This window comes from Empidonax traillii, unplaced genomic scaffold (assembly GCF_003031625.1).
Source record: "Empidonax traillii isolate 1590-97213 ecotype Southwest subspecies unplaced genomic scaffold, ASM303162v1 scaffold527:size1067160, whole genome shotgun sequence".
NCBI lineage: Eukaryota > Metazoa > Chordata > Aves > Passeriformes > Tyrannidae > Empidonax > Empidonax traillii.
The window spans coordinates 688,313-709,731 of NW_020955720.1; the positions used below are offsets into that span (position 1 = coordinate 688,313).

The 21,419-nt window shown below is 40.5% G+C and overlaps 2 protein-coding genes across 3 annotated transcripts; both read left to right on the plus strand.

The window, feature by feature from the left end:
• Window positions 1-608: 608 nt before the first annotated feature.
• On the plus strand, window positions 609-6,527 carry LOC114064221 (C-C chemokine receptor type 2-like). Of its 2 annotated transcripts, XM_027897070.1 has the most exons (3): window positions 609-675; window positions 3,777-3,927; window positions 4,536-6,527. In XM_027897070.1, the coding sequence occupies exon 3, from the start codon at window positions 4,547-4,549 to the stop codon at window positions 5,615-5,617; it is 1,071 nt and encodes a 356-aa protein (XP_027752871.1). In that variant the 5' UTR covers window positions 609-675; window positions 3,777-3,927; window positions 4,536-4,546; the 3' UTR covers window positions 5,618-6,527. The 2 variants fall into 2 exon arrangements, with proteins under 2 accessions (XP_027752871.1, XP_027752870.1); XM_027897069.1 differs by lacking the exons at window positions 609-675; window positions 3,777-3,927 and adding an exon at window positions 4,111-4,224.
• Window positions 6,528-13,250: 6,723 nt separating this feature from the next.
• Window positions 13,251-19,929, plus strand: LOC114064223 (C-C chemokine receptor type 5-like). The gene is made up of 2 exons (XM_027897071.1): window positions 13,251-13,677; window positions 17,360-19,929. The coding sequence occupies exon 2, from the start codon at window positions 17,371-17,373 to the stop codon at window positions 18,439-18,441; it is 1,071 nt and encodes a 356-aa protein (XP_027752872.1). The 5' UTR covers window positions 13,251-13,677; window positions 17,360-17,370; the 3' UTR covers window positions 18,442-19,929.
• Window positions 19,930-21,419: the final 1,490 nt, after the last annotated feature.

The window sequence follows — 21,419 nt, forward strand, 5'->3', positions numbered from 1 at the left end:
CTTCTCTGCTCCAATGTGGTGAGACCCCACCTGGAACTGCATCCACCTCTGGGGTCCCCAGCACAGGAAAGACATAGACCTGTTGGAGTGAGTGCAGAGGAGGGCCACCAAGATGCTTAGAGAGATGGAGCACCTCTCCTATGAGGAAAGGCTGAGGGAATTAGGTTTCTTCAACCTGGAAAAGAGAAGGCTTTGGAGTGACCTAATTGCGGCCTTCCAGTACCTGAAAGGAGCCTACAAGAAAGATGGAAAGAAATTATTTACAAGGGCATGTAATGACAGGACAAGGGCAATGGCTTTAAACTGAAACTAAGTTTAGATTAGAAGTGTCCAGAGCAAATAGAAATACTTATTGTCCTGAGAATGGGTTTTTATTTAATTTAACCAGCCTGTCTTACCCTTGTAGAGATGCAGTAGTTCAGACACTGACAGCTCCAGTTCCACCTGGAGCAGAACAAGTAAACACCCATGAAGTCTTCATCCCTCAGTTCTTACCTCAGCCTGGAAACTGAGCTCTTTCAGAAAAGAAGAACATCACCCTTGATTCTTGTAATAAGATTTTGCAACAGATCACACAGGAAGTGCTGTTTCCTATTTTGAGATATAGGGTTTAAGTATGTGTTTGTTCACAAAGGAGAAGAAGACACGGGCAGACAAAACCAGCTTGATAAATCAGTGAGTAGCTAAATTTATTTTCCTTATTTTTACATCTTAATGTGTATATATAGATATAGATTCACTATGTGGGGAAGTATAGGTGCCTAATGACAGTAGTAGTAGAGCTAATACTCTCTGTAAAAGCAAATGGGTCTTGTAACTGGTTTACAGTGTAGATAAGGCTAAATATGAGAATAGAGAATCGAACTGGACAAGTGTTGTAGAAAATCTTTTTTTCTACCAAAACTTACTGGGTCTTGGTTTCAAAGTCAAAACCAGTCTTCTCTTCAAGGGCTACAGCTTCTGCAGAAGATGTTCCTTTCTGCATGAAAATGAAAACTGGAAAAATGATTAAAGATAAATTACAAAAAAAAAAAAAGTCATAGAATCATAGAAACATAGAATCAACCAGGTTGGAAAAGACCTCAGAAATCATCAAGTCAAATGCAAACAAGTAATTTCAAGCAGAATTTTTTAGCCAGGTCAGTTTTCTAGAGTTCTTTGTGATTAATATTGCCTGCATGCTAACGAGAAGGAATTTTTTATAAATAATATCAGAAAACATTTTTAATAGTTTGTGCTTGTTGTGAAGAGGAGGATCTGACTTCTAGCCCATGCAAACGCTCTGAGATTTCCCATCAGGTCACAGACAGTATACAAAAAAAAAAAAAAAACAGTACATGCTGTATTTCTAGCCAGTATCCGTGTGAATTGTGTAGGGCAAGAGCTCAGTTTTGGTAGTGGGAAGGTGAACTTGGTCTGACTGGGATGGACTTACTTTTCCTCACAGCAGCCCTCATGGTGATGTCTTTTAGATTTGTGACCACAGCTGGAACAATTGACCCAAACTGACCAAAAGGATCATACTCAGCAAAAAACAAGGGGAAGTTTTTCCGAAGTAGGTATTGCTCAGAGACTGGCTGGCCATCCATCTGCTTGTAAGTAGGTGACAATCATTTGTCCTTGTATCATCTCTTGTGGGTTTTTTTCAGTTTCATTTTCTTATTCAACCATTTTTATCTTAGCCTGCAAGTTTATCTTGCTTCAGCAGTTCTGATTCTTTTCCCCATTCTGCTGCCAGGGGATGTGAGTGGGTGACTAGATAGGGGCTTGGCTGCCGGCCAGGATCAACCCCTCACAGGACTTAAGACTTGGACGGCAAAGGAGACAAATCTGTAGGGAATCAATTAACTTTAGTTCTTCTCCTCCCACAATTATTTTCTGCTGGTGTTACAACTCAGAATAAGTTCCAAACTAGAAAGAAAAAAATGTAATTATTTTCTTTGTGTACAGACACAAAGATTGAGCAAGGCTAAATGGGCCAGGGAAGATTTATATTGAATACTAGGAAAGATTTCTTCACTGAAAGGCATATCAAGCACTGGAACAGGCTGCCCAGGGAAACAGCTGAGTCACCATCCCTGGAGATATTTCAAAGACGTGTAGATGTGGCGCTTGGGTATATGGTGGACTTGATACTGTTAGGTTAATGGTTGGACTCAATAATATTGGAGGTCTTTTCTAATCTAAATTATTCTATGATTCTACAATATTACAATTCTATATATATGTGTTTATATATAAATGCTTACTTGTGCATATGCACGCAGAGAAAATTGTTTTAACTCTGTGTAACCAATGAAATTTATTCAAGAAGATTATTTATTTATTTATTTATTTATCTATTTATTTATTTATTATATTTATCCGCTGAGATAAAAATCCAGATCAAGACTAAGTCCTCTGGATCCTGAATGGTCTGTAATTACATATCAGGAATGTCTGTAATTACATATCAAGCCTTTGCTCAAACTGCTGAGTAGGCTGACATGAGCTTAGGACACTCTAGAAATTTCACATGCTGCAGCTCAGAATGGCCCGCCATGTAATTGAATTGACTACCAAAAAGCAGACCAGAGGCCCATCTCTGTGTCACTCCAGCCACGGGCTGAGTTTCTTCAGTTACATTTAGTCTTGCAGAACTCAAGTGCACAGAGAATGCAGTGGTGGTTTTGAGAGTGTGGTGTCTGTAAAAGACGCCTGCAATCACACAGGGTAGACCACACCATTGAAAAAAGCGCACTGAGGAAAGGAGCAAACACTGCTGTGGGACATGAGTGCTCAGGGTTCACACAGAAAGCTGGGGCAGAGGCGCTGCCTGATCTTCTGTGTTAGGAGCAGTCTGTTGCCTTTGTCTAAGAACAGGCATCAAATTGACAGGAAGATGCTCATTTCAAAACCATCAACCTGCCATGGGCAGCCACCACTCTGCCACGAAGCACCTGATAAAATCAGTCATGATGGCACAGTAAGAAAGAGCAGCCCTTTAACCAGGTAGTAAGTATCTCTCTTTGAGTGGCTACCAAAGGCATTGATTCCGCTTCCCCACTAAGAGACCAGGGAGCGCATTTGGTCCCTCTGAAATTCATCTTCACAAACTCCTCTTCCCAGCTTCTCATGGGACACACAGGAACTCTTCCATGTTTTCCAGAGGTCTGTGAGAAAACAGTTCTCCTCACTTTTCAGAGACCAAGTTACACAAAGCTAGCTATGCTTCTGTGCCTGGCTCAGAGTTCTACTTGGGACTTGGGAAAGGGGAAGGCTTTGGTGACTGGAGAGGCTCTCACTGTATGAGAACTTGCCTGAGGGCTTTCACAGCTCTGCTGCACACTCACCTTCCAGGCCCTGACTCCTCCTTGCAAGGCAAGCTCAGTGTCTCCAATAATTCCCAAACCAAAACTGAAGGGAAAGAGAGGTTGCACAGCCTTTGCACTTCCTCAGTGTTGCCCCACTGGAAACGCTGACTAACAAAGGATGAACAACAACATCACATGAAGAACTGTGGTGCACACACATTGCAATGTCCACGTCTGCCTTTTGCCTTTGTGCTTCCTCCAAGACACTCAGTCAAGTCTTAACTTTGCAGCTCCTGAATAATGCCTGTAAACAGCTACTGAAACAAGGAATCAAAACTCCTTACATCCCCAAGCAGCACTGGGGAGGTCTTTCAACTGACAGGAAGATGCCACAACAGACACAGATGTCAGAGGCCACCCTGACATCAACTCTCATTTTTTGTGCCGCTTGCCAATGTGTTTGTCCCTCTGTTCTCTCTACAGGGCTGTGCACCATTTTCATTTCAGAGCTATCTGAAACCAGCACGCTGCCATTGCCTACGCCTGGCCTAGGCTCTCTAAAGGACACAGTGTTTGCCATTTTAAGCCAGACCAACGCTGCTGAGTTTCTGCTCTGCAACATCCAGGACAGCAGGTATGTTTAGTACTTTCCAGTGTTCTGATTCCCATAGGCATCAAGGCTCCTGGGTCACAGGCAATCTGGAAAGCTGCTGTCAGCTGTTTTTCACCCATGTCACAGTGCCTTTGCAGGCACCATTTACACCTGGACTGTGCCTGGTCCTCCTTGAGTGAGGTCCTCCTTGAGGATGGACTGGCACAGTGAGCAGGTGGCCAAGTCCTAAGCAGATGCACAACTATGCTCCGTGTGCCAGATACTGTGCTTTCCTCTGGCTGCCTTACTGGCTTTCTGCATTCCATTGGAAAGACACTGGTGAGCACAATAGCCCCAAACTACCCACGACTCATCTTTCCTCTGCTTCTGGTTGAGTCAGGCTCTACTGAGAAGGAAAGAAGCACCAGGCAGTGTGGACGTGGGAAGTGACACACAACGCTTCCAACACGCAGCAATGTAATTCCACAGATGTAGAGATGGGTTTCCTGGGAGCTCTGCAATTTCATTCTCCTTCACACCTCAACATAGTAATGTTTGTGTCCTCGCCAGCAGAACACCAAAATGTTTTGTTCTCCTCACTGCCAAGATTGGAGATTCCTCTGGTTTACCATTCTTTTCTTCCTTTCCAGACCAAAACACCATGGGAAATGATACAACAGATTTCACCGACGTGGCATATACAACAGAATTTGACTATGGTGATTCGGCGCCTTGTCTTGGAACTGAGGAAAAACACTTTGCAGCAAAACTTTTGCCACCACTTTATTCTTTAGTAGTGATATTTGGCCTGACAGGCAACATGCTTGTTATCCTTATCCTGGTAAAATACAAGAGGCTGAAGAGTATGACAGACATCTACCTGCTCAACTTGGCAATTTCCGATCTGCTCTTTGTATTTTCTCTCCCTTTCTGGGCTTATTATGCAGTTCACGAGTGGATTTTTGGGAAGGCGCTGTGTCAGATTCTCTCAGGTGTCTACCTCCTTGGCTTCTACAGTGGCATCTTTTTCATAATCCTCCTGACCCTGGACAGGTACCTGGCCATAGTGCACGCGGTGTTTGCTTTGAAGGCCAGGACAGTTACCTACGGCATCCTCACCAGCACTATCACTTGGGTTGTTGCTGTTTTAGCTTCTGTTCCTGGCATGGTATTTCAAAAAACTCAGAAGGAAAGTTTACATTATACTTGCAGTGCTTATTATCCAAATGATTCCACAATAAATTGGAAGTACTTCTTTATTTTAAAGATGAACATTCTGGGACTTATTGTTCCAATGCTCATTATGATCTTCAGTTACTCCCAAATTCTTAAAATGTTATTGAAATCTAAGAATGAGAAAAAACAGAAGGCAGTCAGACTTATTTTTGTCATCATGATCTTCTACTTCATCTTCTGGACACCATTTCATATTTCTTCTTTTTTGCATACATTTCAAGCTTCACTTTTCACTCCAAGTTGTGATATCAAAGTCCAACTGGAGAAAGCAATCCAAGTGACAGAAACAATATCAATGATTCACTGCTGTATCAATCCTGTGATCTACGCGTTCGTTGGAGAAAAATTTAGGAAATATCTTCATACCTTTTTCCGAAAGCATGTTGCAGCGCACCTTTGCAAAAAGTGTCCAAGTCTTTATCGTGAAAAATTAGAAAGAGTCAGTTCCTCATTCACAGCATCCACTGCAGAGCATGACATCTCTACTGGACTGTAAAATTGCATCAGAACATTAGTTAGTAAATGTTGCATCACTTGCTTTGCCTTATGGACTGCCTGACATTATTTAAGATCTTTATGTCAACCGCTACTGAAAACTGTATGACCCTCAATTCTTGTGGTTAACTGTTCCCTGGGATTACAGCATTTTCTTTTGCTAAACTAAGAGAATCAATGAATTCCCCAGGAAATATTAATAGCATAGCTGTAATACATTAAAATTTAAATGGGACCCAGAATAGTATGCTCCCATTTCTTTACAAAAATTCCATCCAGTGAGATTTATCTGGGGGAAATACAATATTGAAAAGAGTAAGGAGTAATAGGTCATCTCACAAGATTGACTTCTGTTACGTTAACATTGTAAGATAAACACTTGGAGGAAGCTTTGGGAATTGATCTACCTGTTCAGTATTCAACATTAGTGAAGTACCTTTTGGAAGTGTCTGTATTCTTTCTGCTACATGGTCAGGCATTTGATAAGGAGGGGCTTTTGGTTTTCTTCATTTTCCCCTCCTACTCCTCATTTTCCCCATGTGAATAAAAGGTGTTTAACTAAAAAGGAATTTAAGGATTAATATGAGTTATCTCTCCTCTGATGGGAGAGTTGACTGACCTTTATCTTACTGGGACCATTTAACCCAAGGGTTTATCAATTAGGTAATATTGTAGTCATTTTTGAACATGGTTAAGTTACAGTATTTTGATTTTAGTTTTTTAATTTTATGTCTGTCCTATCACTGTTCTGTTACTGACATTTTCCAGTGTGGGCTGTTAATCAGCAACATTGCGATTTTTGTGGGTCAAATTTTTCAAGTAACTGCGCACACCAACTGCACAACAAGACAATGATGCCAGCCTTAAAAACATGAGGTTGTTTCTGAGAAATCATATCCCTCCAAGAAAAACAACACTTAACCAATAAAAGCACTTCAGCAAAGATCTGCAAGGCCAGAATGAAAATTAACTCAGCATTTGCTATGCAAGATTCTGTATGAACAAAATATCACAGAAATCTGAAGGATTTTGGAGACTATGAGCACTGTACTGAGAGGAAGCCTTCCTAGTTCTGGACAGATAAATCATGTGTGTGGAAGAGTTTATGCGGCTACACGTGACACAAGTGTGTCAGGTTAAGCTTCTGTATGAGAGAAACATGCTCTTCACACACACAGTAAGTCTGATGTTTGGGACACACTTCCAGGAAGACAGTGGCCTGGGGAACTGCAAAAGCAGCCAACTCCAGAGGAGTCATACTGGCTCTGTCTTCCCAGGAGAAGAGTGCCTCTAGCCAATTGGTGCCTCAATTAGAACTGCGTGGTGATTGAAGACCCGAGACCTTTATGCTCTATGTTGTCCTATGGCCATACACTTATTCCATTATGAGGAGTTTCCCTGTAAAAGAAAGTGGTATTCTAGGGACATGGTGCTAGCAGCGAAGAGGAAGGAGTGGCATAGCAGAGAGTTTCTTACTTCAAACTGTACAGAAGTGCAGGTGAGCACTCCTTACGCAAGTGAGCTGTCCTTCCATGTTCCTCCCCATTTATTTCAAAGGGCACTGCTCGTGCATGTAAGGACTAGTTTATGGAAATCTGAAGGGCAAGTTCAACTAACCTCCAGCAAGGTAAGGGCACCAGAGGGGATTCCACGCTAGTTAACATCAGGCATCTAATGCACATATCTAAATTACAGCAAATCTCTTCAAGTTGCCTCAGTGGCCAGTAGAGAATAAGAAGTGCCCATGGCAGAATCAGGCATAGGATTTAAATAGTCTCAAGGGAAGATTCCCTGCCCGGCTGTAGAAGGACCTGGAAATGTCAGCCTCTTAATTTAGGTATCACCTAAATTAATGCCTAAATTAAGGCATAGATTATGCCTTAATCTATGTGGTGCAAATACTCTTCCCCCTCTAGCCTTATAACGCCTAGGCATGTTTCTATTAGTTGTTAGCTCTTATCCTATCAGCTGTTATTACCTGACTGCTACCTTATGTGGTTTATAGCCACAGATAGACTGAACAAAAGACCAAAATCTATCCTCACAGTAAACCTTTTTGCTTGGAAATAATATTTTTCTCTTATTTTGTACTTCTTACTGAAACAAAGCAAAAGCACCTTTTTAATATCAAAACATAAATTAGTTTAGTGTGATACAAACCTTGCTGTAACTGAGATATTACTACTGCTGTGTTCCATTTTAAATCCTTATCTTTTTGGAATTAAGTTTCTTCCTGTTTCCATATTATTGCAGTGAAATTAATAAAATAAAGAAAATAAAATAAAAACAGAAATAAAAATAAATAAAACCTGTGTCTGCAAAACTGTGTACACTCCGTAGCCCACGTTCTCTTCTGTAAGCAAAAGGGCATTGGTTCTGCTCTCAGAGTGAAGATGGAAAAAAGAGGCAGCCATGGGTTTCAACACTCTCAATACCACACTTCAAACCAAGCAAGCATAGAACTGCCTGTCCAGTCCAGAAGCTACTTTAGCTGACACATCTTTTATCCACCAGCAAGCTTGGGGAGAGTGAACTACGATAGCTTTGGGAAAAGTCTGGGGCCACAGATTTTAGACGAGTGAAATCTGGAGAAAGAGGGTTGTGTGTGCTATAAATAAGGAAAGAGAAGGAATAAAAGAGGGCAAGAAAGATGTCACTTTATTAATATTGGAATAAATACAGGATTCACCACAGACTTTCTGCAGCCAATTTCAGATCTTCTTGCACTGTGTAGAGTGATCCCAGCCAAGCCACGTGCCTGATATCCCAAGTTCTATGTGTAAGGGACTTAAAAACTTCAAGTTCAGTATGAAAATATGCTGCTGCTTCACCATGTCATTCTCCCTGCTTCATTGTGCCCATTCCTTTTTTCAGCCTATGATCCACACCTCCTCATACCCCTGCACACTGTTCTCATTTGTCCACCATGGGATAAGCCAAATTCTATACCCACTCCCTTTTTTTTTCTGATTTTTTTTTTCTGATTTTGATTTCTGACCTTTTGAATGAAATGGAAACCAAATGGAAAGAAGTAAAAGAGCCATTTGTTCATAACTTTCAGGGTTGCTAATATATGGTTTGCACAGTTACACACTATATCTACTCTTTGGCACACAAAAGCACTTTCTGGTTCCTGGGTCCTGGTGTTGGGTTCTTTCACCTGGTGCGCAAGAGGCCAGTTCACACACACAGAGTTGTGGTATTTGCTTCTTTCATATCTGCTCAGAGATGGGTGCTAGGTGGCGAATCCACAAAGCTAGCACACTTTCAGTATGACAGGTGTTCATTTTTATACACTTTGAATAATAAAAATTCGACATTTCCAAAACAGGTAACAACTTAAAGCTGTAGTCCTTGACTCAGCATTCTCTCAACTCCATTTAAAGATACAGTGCACACTTACTTTACCCTGCATGCTCTGTGAAGAGGGGGTTTCTGTGAATAAGTGGTGTTCACAGCCTATAGGTGGGTACTTAACTATGTTAATGACTAAGCACTAAGCTCAAGAAGACTTCTTCGGCTTTAGCAACAGTTTCGTTTCCTTTGTAGTTTGATTTACAGTGTCCCTTGTTCTTTTTTCTAGGGCCACAGCTCTTTTTTCCTGCAGCTTTGGTTATTCTGCTGTTTTTAGTAAGTTCTTTTATTTCTCCTGTACTATACTTTAGTGAATTTTGAACCCTCTCAAGGTATTTTATTTCAATATCGGCACATACCTTGCCATTGTCCAGACTCCTTTCATCCTTTCTGTGACCTAGTATGCACTGGGAAGAAATTTGGTATGTGATTTTCCTAACCTGCCTGATAAAAACTCCAGGATTTACATGTACAATGAGGAGCATTTTCAATGCACAGTTGTGATAGCCCCAAACCCAACTTCTAGACCTAGAATGTATGTACTACAAATGTACTCGAAAAAAACGAAGTGTGAGAATTAAAGGTCTATGTAAAAATGAGATTCTGAGAGCTGAAAATATGTGAAATGCACAACTGTGGCCCAAAAGTAAAATCTATTTTACTATGGCAAGCCCTTATCTATAAAAATTAGGCAGCATATAGCAGAAGCCTGGATAAAAATAGTAGAAGGGAGCAAAGTTCTCTTCCTCCTCACTGCATGAGGAAACACAGTTAGTTCAGTAAGAGCAGGTTGGAGAAAGCCAAAACAAAAATGATACCATGATAATGGAATTAATATGCACTGCAATGTACAATTATGTATGTGCAAGATTTACAAGAGAGAAACAAACACAGAATCTAAAAATAGTAGGGGTGAAAAAACCCAGTTGTCCTTCCTGCCAGTAAACAGCCACGTGAAGAAGTCTTAATTCAGATTAGAAATGCTTGTGCCTCGAAGAGTTTGTTGTTTGTAACCCAGCTTCCTTTACACCTATGTATAAAATGTTTTGTTTGTTTTTTTTTCACTAGTCTCCATGATAGAAATCTTAGGGTGTGGCACATCATATTTTTTTCCCCCATTTTCCTCAGAAGGATACACCTTACAGATGCTAAAACTGGGTGTGATTGTTACAGTGGCAGCAAAAGATTAGTCACCAAAAGTTGAGAGTCCGAAAGAAAAAGCTGGTAAGTATAAATACCCTAAGCAATAAAGTAGTTTTAGCTGAATGTCTTTAATCAGCCACTTCAAAACAAAGACACTTGTTACTCACAAAATAAAGGATATGCCAATACAAACCTAATTTGGACATATTGAATATTCTGCTGTAAATAGAACAAGTAACAGCACAGTCTGTGTTCACTTGTCTTCATTAGACCTCTTCTCCAGACGAAAAGGATTAATATGCTTTGCCGTAGTTATAGACTTTTGAAAAGTGTTGTGCACTATCGTATCATGTTTACCTAAGAAAAGTATTTGTCATTGTGTCCCAGGACTCTTTTTTCCCCCAAGTGTTTTTTCTTCAGGTGGTGCAAGTTTGCAACAAATTGAATGGAAACTGTTAGTTGCATTTTCAGGTTTCTGTATCCATAAACCTACTTGATGACATTTGTGTGTCACACTGGTACATCAACTTTTGGTATGTGTTCCTAGCAGACGTTTCAGTACTGGTGGAGACCTCACACAAATGACAATATTTCCTTGTGGGAGTGCCATACCACTTAGATATCAGATAGTTCAGTGTGATGGACTGATTACTGTGAAGATGCATCATATAATCAGTCACTAGATAGAAGAGATTGACAAATGTAGCTTGATTTGACAGTGTAAATGACTGCACACTCACTGAGTACATCATCTTGAGCCCCATAGGTGAGGAACAAAACTCATTTCAATTTCCAGGAATGTCTTTATGGAGGGAATGAGTGGCACACCAATAAACATAACTCCTACTAATCTCTGAATGTAAAATCCTAATAGGGAAAATTTGAAGCTATATCACTGAATTGTTACTATTATAACTGAAAAATAGCCTCAATTTTTTGGTAAAATTATGAGGTTTACCTGTAGGAAAAGATTCTTAAAATCCACTGTCGCTCACGACAAGCAGCACTGAACTTTTTCAGAGATGTTGGGCAAGGGATTGAGAAAAGTTGAAAAGTCTGACTTGTAGCAACACATGTGCTGCTTGCATTGTCCCTATCTCACTGGTCACACACACTAGATGGAGGCAATCTGAAGGCAGCAGGGAAGAGGAGGTGAGAGACAGCATTGAGATGGACAGTGCCAGGCTGGTGTGATGGAGTTTCAGACTGGATGGGAGACCAGCTCTTGCAGGGGCCCCTGGAGAGAGCCTGAAGGGAGTAGGGGAGCAGAGAAAGAAAGATCTTATCCTAACAGCACTGATGAAAAACTCACCATCAGCACACCAGTGCCCCATGAACAGCACAAGGGGCCTGGGCTCGCCTACAGCCACATGTAAGACCTGATCAAACTTGGTTTCCCAGGAGCTCTATTTACTAGAAGCTGGTGTAGAGCTAATTGTGTCTATCCTACAGGTGCTGATAATAAAGTCACAGCCCAGGTGCTTGCTACCAGAGTGAGCTCAGTATTTGGGCTGCCAGGTGTCCCAGCAATGCACACTCACTCTGGGGAGTCTCTCATTTGGCTGTAAGACCCAGGTGGTGAGCAGACCAAGAGCACTCCCTTTATTCAGCTGCTATAACCGTGAGTGACAGAGGCCCTCTGTTGGTGTGCAATATTTTGAATCAGTAAATAAAATGTCCCACTATGCTTGCTGACCAGACTGAGCCATGAGAACAAAAAGCTAGAATCAATAAAATCAGGTTAATAAAGCTGATGAATCTATGGAAACGAGGGACTATTTCTGAAGATTAGGCTATGACAGGCCTTAGTTTTAAGTTGTTGCTAGTTCAAATGATGGGGTCAAATTTTGTGGGAGCATGTTTCAGAACCAGCAACAGGTTTGAGACTGTTTCCACTGTTCCTATGGAGTGAAATTAGGAAAGGTTTTAGAACCTCCAGTGGGTTCAGTAACATGTAACAAGCAACAAACAATGAATGAAGCAAGCTTCATAAAGAAATACTTAAAATGTCTGTTAATTTTAGTATGTAGACTGATTAGGAATTATATATTGAAAAATTATTTTGATATAATACCTTGGTTTGAGAATTATAGCAATTCTTTACAAAAGTGGAATTTTTTTTGCCAGAGAAGTTTGGCAGTAACTGGGAGCTTGTTTAAGGTGTAGTGGAAACATTTTAGAGATAACTCTTTCCACTGACTGTATAGGGAGTCTACTGTAGTCCATCAAACAAGGTAGTATGAATATAACCTTAGAATACCCTACAGGGGCCATTAGTTTTTACCCTGCGACTCCAGCCTTTAAAGAACTCATTGGAACAGCTAATCCATTTGTCCTATGGAATAAAGAATAATCCCTCATGCAAAGAAGGGTTGACAAGGAAAACAGGGTGAGCATTTAACTTTTTTACTGTCTCCCCCCAAAATCCGAGATTTAACTCAGAAACTGTGATTCCCTTGAGTTCCACTAAGGAATGGCAGCATCCAAACAAGGACATCTCCACTGCACTTTTGGCATTTTAAAATCTTTTAAGGATACTAAGAACTAAGTGCAGAAAAGACATCTCTTTAGTGCCTTCAATAGGTTGATAGGATGAGATACTCCAGAACCCTTCAAAGAGATGTCAAGGCGAGGAGGGGGTATATTTTCAGGGTTTTTCTCTCAGTGGCTCTCTAGCATCTGGTAAGGCATTATTATTTTTTTGCTTTTCGTGTATCCTTCCCACCTCCTGCGTGGTTTCTTTGATGTCCAAGAAGGATCTAAAAATCTGCTCACAGTGCAACTTCAGTTTACCTCTGAATATCACTGGAATCAGCCACAAGGAAAGAAATGGACAAGAAATCAGATTTTATCAGGCTTTTTTCAAATTTAATTCCAAAAAGTAAGCAACAGTGCTGTTTTAAAAGGTCAGACTCACTATATAGACTAAGTCATAATCTTATAAGAGGGGTTAAAATAAAAAACGTAGTCCAGAAGGCCAGGTTGAAGAAAAGTAGAATCAATCAAATTTCTCAAAATATAAGGACTGTAACTCAGACCAAGACAAAGAAAGTGCAGTTAATTCTGAATAGAAGCATGAACTTTATCCAAAAGCTCCACTTTTTGTTAAGGGACAGAAAAACATAAAAGAAATTTAATGATTGAAAAATGTAAAGGGATGAACCTCATGTAAACTGCTTTTGATCAAAGAGATTAGCTAAAAGAAAAAGATAAAGTAACGATATAAACCCCTTTTTCTAGAATTACAGCTGTGGGTTGTGAAACTTTGAGTTCAGCTCCTTGGAGGGTCCTCTACAATTTCAACATCTCTGCACATCTCGCAGAGCTAGAAGAGTAACGTCTGATGACCCATTTTTAGAAAAAAGAGAACCAGAGAACTGCTCCTTCATTTTTTTTAAATGAAAACAGACTTTTTTTTTTTTTTTTGCTAGAAGTTTTCAATCTGATACATCCTTCTTCACGCAGGAAGAGGTGTTTTTGACCTTCATCTTGCGACTGACAAATCAGTTTAGCATTACTCCTGTTGTAATAATACAAGACATCACTTGCTCTGTAAGATATATGGTAAGTAATTTTTGCCTCTTGTTTTCTGTTTTGTTTTTTTTTTTTTTAACTTTTAGTAGCTGTTTAGGTAGTTTGAAGCCTGAAGTGAAAAATACTAGTAGAATCTTGCCAGTGTATCCATCTTTAAAAATTACCCTGAGGAAATACATAGGATATGTTAAATGGAATACACAATTTTTAAAGGGCAAAATCATTGGAAGACTTGAGTAGAGGAACCAGGTAAGCCAAGAAATAAATATCTAGAGACTGAGTAGAGTAAGAAGAATAATGGAGTGTGCCTCTCTGATTTTTTTCCCTGAAAATGATGTGCAATGTTGGAAATACAGTTTTTAAAACTATTACTGCAAGATAAACCAGCTTATTTGAGTCAAGAGTACTTATTCTTCTCCTAGGATGACTAGAGAAAATCCAGCGTTGTATTTTAGACACTCTGACTCATGGATCCTGTTTACATGCAGCATATCTTAGCATTTCACCTCCATTTGCTACAGCTTCATAATTATTATCATTTTATAGCACTATGCAAGTGAACTGAAACTCGCTTTAATAAAATCTTTGCCTCTTTTAAAACAGAAATCTCTGACCTGAAACTCAGCACAAAACAGTGACATGACTTTGCTCATCTTTTCTATGGCAAACCTCCACGTCTGCTAGTCTCAAGCAGAGCAACAGAGACTAGCAGATTCCTATAGCAGATTGTAGGGTTCTAGAAATACTGCATTTATTTAAACTGTATTCACAATAATGTAGACCTCTTTTTGAAATATCTTTAGAGATTTTCATGGACTATATTTTGGGGTTTTTTTAACTGTCAGGAAAACATAAGCCCAGTCAGATCCCTCTAATTCAATAAACAACCTGGGCTGATTAACCCAGTGAAGCATTCTAGCCAGCGGCCCACACTGTTTCCTAAACCATCAAGATTATAGAATAAAGCACAAACCCACTTACAGTTCCTTTTTCTGGTTTCCAAATTAGTATCTGCAGTTTCCATTGTCAGCATGTGCTGGATACTACACACAATCCAGAGTAGTAAGTACTTTTGCGGAGAGGCTTCTAAAGCAAAGGCAAAGCTAGAGGAACGGGGCTCAGGGAGCAGAAGGAACCTCTCAAAGGGGAGACCATGATTTAAGCATGCAAAGAGGTTCGTAAAGGAGGAGATAAAATGCAGAGAAGATGTGACTGTCATTCCAATAAGGCCAATGAAAAGGAGGGATGGCACTGAGACAGCAGTTAGCAGGAAGAAGGGGCTGTTGCAAAAAGAATTATCACAGTACTATCAAGGCAGCATTTTGCAATGATATTTGCATGAAACATATAGATCACATACTCATAAAATCCCACTCTGGGTTTGTGACTAAGGTGTTTTTCGTACCCATTTTTATCCAGGAATATCCTGCAGGTGCAAAATGAGCAAGATGGGAAGTGTTGAGTCTGGCACTGTGTAGCAGCCAGTCCCTCACCCCATAATCCCAGTAGACACTGTGGCCGACTGGCACATAGTAAATGAGAATATTTAGCTACATGCAGTACCAAGTACATACTGTCAGGGCATGGAACATGGATCTAGCAGGTCTAGCTGAAGAGAATATTAAATATTTACATGCTGCTCAAGTCTCATGATGTTTTGAAATAAAGAAGTCAGTATTTTGGACCAAATAGTGTTTTATAAAGGTGGCTTCTTTTTTTTTTTTTTTTTAAGTGTTGCTGAAAGAAATATAAGCCCTTAAGAAATATAAGCCCTTAGATACTTTAAAATCAGCTTATTTACTGGCAACAGACTGGAGCCACAGCCACTTCCTTTACCAACAAAACCATTATCTCTGTATTGTAATAACCATGTAGTTAGTATGAGTGTGGAAAAAAACTGTTTCACAGAGATTGCCAGAGTTTTCTGAAAGATGGTCTTTGCGGAGTTTGACAAAACTTATTTTCTCCAAGTTGACTGTAGGCAAAGCTGAGACCTAAACTGTTACAATTTGCTGATTTTATCTTATTCCTTGTTCTCCAGAAGAAAACTTTACATCACACTCAACATGCCAAAGTACTGTCTAAATATCGATGTCCTCATTCTTATTATTGTTAGGGGCAGAGTTAACAGCCAGACTCAAGAGGAACTTGGGGAAAGAGGTTTGCAAAAACAACATTTTTTTTGTTTACAAGATGCAGATTTTGCTCCAATAAAGCTTCCTCTTTTGGGGCAGACTCATATCTGCACTGTACAGCATAAGAATTTCCATCAGGATCTGACAGCAGAACCTCATTTGTAAGATCACAGGGAAGTGAACAAAGACCTATCAAAGAGCCCCTTCTCTAAGACATCAGCTTAGGTTTAGCTAAATCAACCACTTTGACACAGATTTAGAACATTAGCATGCTAAGCAATCAGTTTTCACAGCAGAATATAGTCCTTTGTCCTGAACAGTTTTGTCGAAAGACACAAAGAGATGCTTTGGGGATTTCACAGGCTCTAAGTCAGAATAGAATACCATCAGCTTCTACCAAAAAGCAGACCAGAGGCCCATCTCTGTGCCACTCCAGCCACGGGCTGAGTTTCTTCAGTTACATTTAGTCTTGCACAGAGAATGCAGTGGTGGTTTTGAGAATGTGGTGTCTGTAAAAGACGCCTGCAATCACACAGGGTAGACCACACCATTGAAAAAAGCGCACTGAGGAAAGGAGCAAACACTGCTGTGGGACAAGAGTGCTCAGGGTTCACACAGAAAGCTGGGGCAGAGGCGCTGCCTGATCTTCTGTGTCAGGAGCAGTCTGTTGCCTTTGTCTAAGAACAGGCATCAAATTGACAGGAAGATGCTCATTTCAAAACCATCAACCTGCCATGGGCAGCCACCACTCTGCCACGAAGCACCTGATAAAATCAGTCATGATGGCACAGTAAGAAAGAACAGCCCTTTAACCAGATAGTAAGTATCTCTCTTTGAGTGGCTACCAAAGGCATTGATTTCACTTCCCCACTAAGAGACCAGGGAGCTCATTTGGTCCCTCTGACACTCATCTTCACAAACTCCTCTTCCCAGCTTCTCATGGGGCACACAGGAACTCTTCCATGTTTTCCAGAGGTCTGTGAGAAGACAGTTCTCCTCACTTTTCAGAGACCAAGTTACACAAAGCTAGCTATGCTTCTGCACCTGCCTCACAGTCCTACTTGGGATTCTGGAAAAGGGGAGGCTCTGGAGACTGGAGAGGCTTATAACAAATTCACAAGCCTTTGTTCCTACTGTAACAAAACTTCCTGAGGGCTTTCACAGCTCTGCTGCACACTCATCTTCCAGGTCCTGGTTCCTTCTTGCAAGGGAAGCTCAGTCCCTACAACAGTCCCCAAACCAAAAGTAGCCACGGCTCTGAATATATTAATCATTCCTCTGCTTCTGGTTGAGTCAGGCAGCTGACAGGCCCTACTGAGAAGGAAAACAGCACTAGGCAGACTGCACGTGGGAAGTGACACACAGCATACTTCCAATATGCAGCAATGTAATTCCACAGATGTAGAGATGAGTTTCCCGGGAGCTCTGCAATTTCATTCTCCTTCACACCTCAACATAGTAATGTTTGTGTCCTCGCCAGCAAAACACATTCCAGATAAGGTCATCAAAATGTTTTGTTCTCCTCACTGCCAAGATTGGAGATTCCTCTGGTTTACCATTCTTTTCTTCCTTTCCAGACCAAAACACCATGGGAAATGATACAACAGATTTCACCGACATGGCATATACAACAGAATTCGACTACAGTGATTCGACACCTTGTCCTGGAACTGAGGAAAAACACTTTGCAGCAAAACTTTTGCCACCACTTTATTCTTTAGTAGTGATATTTGGCCTGACAGGCAACATGCTTGTTATCCTTATCCTGGTAAAATACAAGAGGCTGAAGAGTATGACAGACATCTACCTGCTCAACTTGGCAATTTCCGATCTGCTCTTTGTATTTTCTCTCCCTTTCTGGGCTTATTATGCAGTTCACGAGTGGATTTTTGGGGAGGCGCTGTGTCGAATTCTCTCAGGTGTCTACCTCCTTGGCTTCTACAGTGGCATCTTTTTCATAATCCTCCTGACCCTGGACAGGTACCTGGCCATAGTGCACGCAGTGTTTGCTTTGAAGGCCAGGACAGTTACCTACGGCATCCTCACCAGCACTATCACTTGGGTTGTTGCTGTTTTAGCTTCTGTTCCTGGGATAGTATTTCACAAAACTCAGGAGGAAAGCTCAGGCTACACTTGCAGCGCTCATTATCCACCAGAGCAGAGAGACGTGTGGAAGCAATTCCTGACCTTAAAGATGAACATCCTGGGACTTCTTATTCCCATGTTAATTATGATTTGCAGCTACACACAAATTATAAAGACATTACTGCAATGTAGGAATGAGAAGAAACATAAAGCAGTCAGGCTTATTTTCATTATCATGATTATCTACTTTTTTTTCTGGGCACCATACAACATTTGCATTCTCCTGCGTGACTTTCAAGGTGCATTTTTCATCACTACCTGTGAAGGCAATGGTCAACTGCACAAAGCAATCCAAGTGACAGAAACAGTCTCGATGATCCACTGTTGTATCAACCCTGTGATTTATGCCTTCGCTGGAGAAAAATTTAGGAAGTATCTTCGCAGCTTTTTCCGAAAGCAGATTGCATCCTACTTCTCTAAATACTGTCCTGTTTTCTACGTTGACACAGCTGAGAGAGCTAGCTCCACCTATACACAGTCTACTGGAGAACAAGAGGTTTCTGCTGCATTGTAAATTGTGCCTAGTGAAAGAGTGGAATTGACTCTCGTGAAATCAAGTCTGTCCAGAAAGCCTGCAGAATCTATCCTGGATATTGGCCTTAAGGCAGCTGAAAAAACAATCAAAGAATACATGCTTATCAAAGCTTTCAGTTGCTCATAGATTTGGGTATTTGTAAATAAATGAAGAGGATGTATTAACTTAGCTACATAGGTGTGCTAATGTGGGATTACGTAGGGAAAAAAAGTGTTCTCTTTGTGAATGTAAAAGTATAGTTTCATACTATAGGGCCCGAAACCACACAAAGGTTGAGAGCCTGAGCTAGCAGTCTCATAAACTGATTTTTTGAAGTGGACTAGAGGTTAGAAGTTTACACTGGTTCTTTGGAAACATCTCTTGACTGTATGTTACACAAGATACCTCACCCATTTCAATTCAGAGTCACATTTTTTACTAGTTGTGTATCTCTGTAAATAATGCTAAATTACTGAGGTCTGTGGTACAGAATCTTTATGAGTGGTATGGAAAATCTCATACACTTAGAACAGATTTTGGTATTTCAAGGTGTATTTTCCTTTCTGTATGGTTGAGCACTAACCTCAGATCTTTCTCATAATAGTTCTAACTAGTAGGGATTGATTACTGAGTGACTTTGATAGGTCATAAGGCTCTCTTTTAATCATCTGCTGGTTTATATGCTATTCATACTAAGAAAGCTAACATAATGTGCTATCACTGATCAGAAAATCAGTGTGGTAACCATATTTTAAAAATAAAGTATTGTACGTGGAGCTTTAACCAGGTTAGATTAAACAAGAACAATGAGTCAAAAGGGTTATAGCTTTTTAGTGCAGTGATTTTGCTTGCCATTTTTCCAACCTACATAAGAGAAAAACTTCAAAATAAGAAATGAGTGCAGTCACAATGTCTGCAAAACCACAACAGCATTAGAGGTGTGAAAATGATTTCTGAACAGGGTTGACACTGATGTTTTTAGAGAGATAAGCATATGTTATAAACGGTTATCAAAACATCTAAATAAGTAAAAATATTCCCTGTTCTACAGATTCAAAGGCATAGCAGATCTCTTTTGTTTTAGAAGCAAGTATCATTTGGGAGCTATGACAATGTTTTTTTCCTGCCATTTAGGAGTTTTATGGAGCATAAAAGCTTCCATAACTGATGGTTAAATATGACTGCTTGTCTGTAAAGCTCAGAACCTGTAAATAATGTGAGTACATTAAAAGCATAAAATAAATATGGGGCTATCCAAGTGCTTAAGAATATACCATAATCACGCTAATAATTGATTTTGGCCATACCATAATCATGCTATTAATTGACTTTGGCCAAGTTTTCCTTTCTAGCATTTCTTATATTTGCCCTATGACGTATGGTATTGGACAGGTTTGGAGACAGGAAACTAAGAGTGAATGTTTTGTTTGCTGTTCTTATCCAGCAAGGTAATTTCTGATACCCAGCTTCTCTAAACCACCTTTTAAATAATTTCAGCACCACATTTCAGCAAATGAAATCAAACCAGGTTTCAGCAGTAAACTGTGATCCACATTCAAGGAGATAAGTGAAAACACAGCATTTGGTAGCACTGCTGGTACATTCAGTCAAGGACTCTACCAATAACTGTAATAATATTTTGTATTATACAGTTCATTAAAGTTGGTTAACTTATGTGTGTTTGACTTTTTGATCCTTTTACCACCACCACCACCAACAACAACCCTGTCCTTTCTCCTTGCTTTTTAGAATAGCCCAGAAGACTGAAAAAGGAAGATAAATTCTTATACATAACACTAAAAGAGCGAGGAGGACAAATTCAGAGTTTTACCAGTGGACTAAGAACCAGCACCATCAAATAACATCACTAGTAATCTAATAAGAAGTATGTTATTTTGGCTGTCATTATATTCAGTTTTGTCTACCTTTGCTTTGCAGATGGGAAAAGCATTCTTTCTCAGTATTCACACCAGTCCTAGGTGACTACTATTGTGTTTTTAAAAGAAATAAACATACAGAAAAATTTTAATGTGCTTATTGATGGAAAGGCTAACATCTAACAATTACAGTGTACTTGTGCACACACTTCCCTTCGGTTCATAAGATTGCAGTGCCACCATGCGGCCTCACTGTAAGGTTTCAATTTAACGAACATGCACTACCCCATCAGCGCTTTTGGTGCTTTCCTCCTTTGAAACATTTTTTACGAGGAATTTCTTCACAGAAGGGTTGATTAGACACTGGAATGGGCTGCCCAGGGAGGTAGTGGAGTCACTGTCCCTGGAGGTGTTTAAGGAAAGAATGGATGTGGCACTTAGTGCCATGCCATGGTCTGGTTGATGTGGTAGTGTTCAGTCACAGGTTGGACACGATGATCTTGGAGTCTTTTTCCAACCTAACCGATTCTGTGATTCTGTGATTTGTTTTCTTAAGAGTATCTTCCAATGGAATGACTCCCCACACTATGGACTTTATCAGTATTATGCAAACAGCAGCAAGCCTTAGAGAACATTCATGGCCACTAAGAACGGAATGGAGGTCCCCTGGATGCATGGGCCAGGTGACCCTTTATTGACACCCTTCAATGACGCAGGCAGACGCTACAGTGAGATGTGGGAGTAGTCACACTAATTTTAGTTCCTGAGCAAGTTCCAGGTTCCAGCCACCTGCTCTGGGAGGAGAGCATTTGACTTTCTTGCCCAGAGCTTGCAAGCTACATGAATGAAAGTGAAGTGCAAGGCCCTACACTTGGGTTGGGTTGTGGCAATGCCAGACACACCTACGGACTGGGTGGAGAAGTGATTAAGAGCAGCCCCATGAAGAAGGACTTGGGGGTGACGGTAGACGAGAAACTCAACATGAGCTGGCCGTGTGTGCTCACAGCCCATAAAGCCAACCAAATCCTGGGCTGCATCAAAAGCAGCATGGCCAGCAGGGCGAGGGAGGTGATTTGCACCCTCTATTCGGCTCTCATGAGA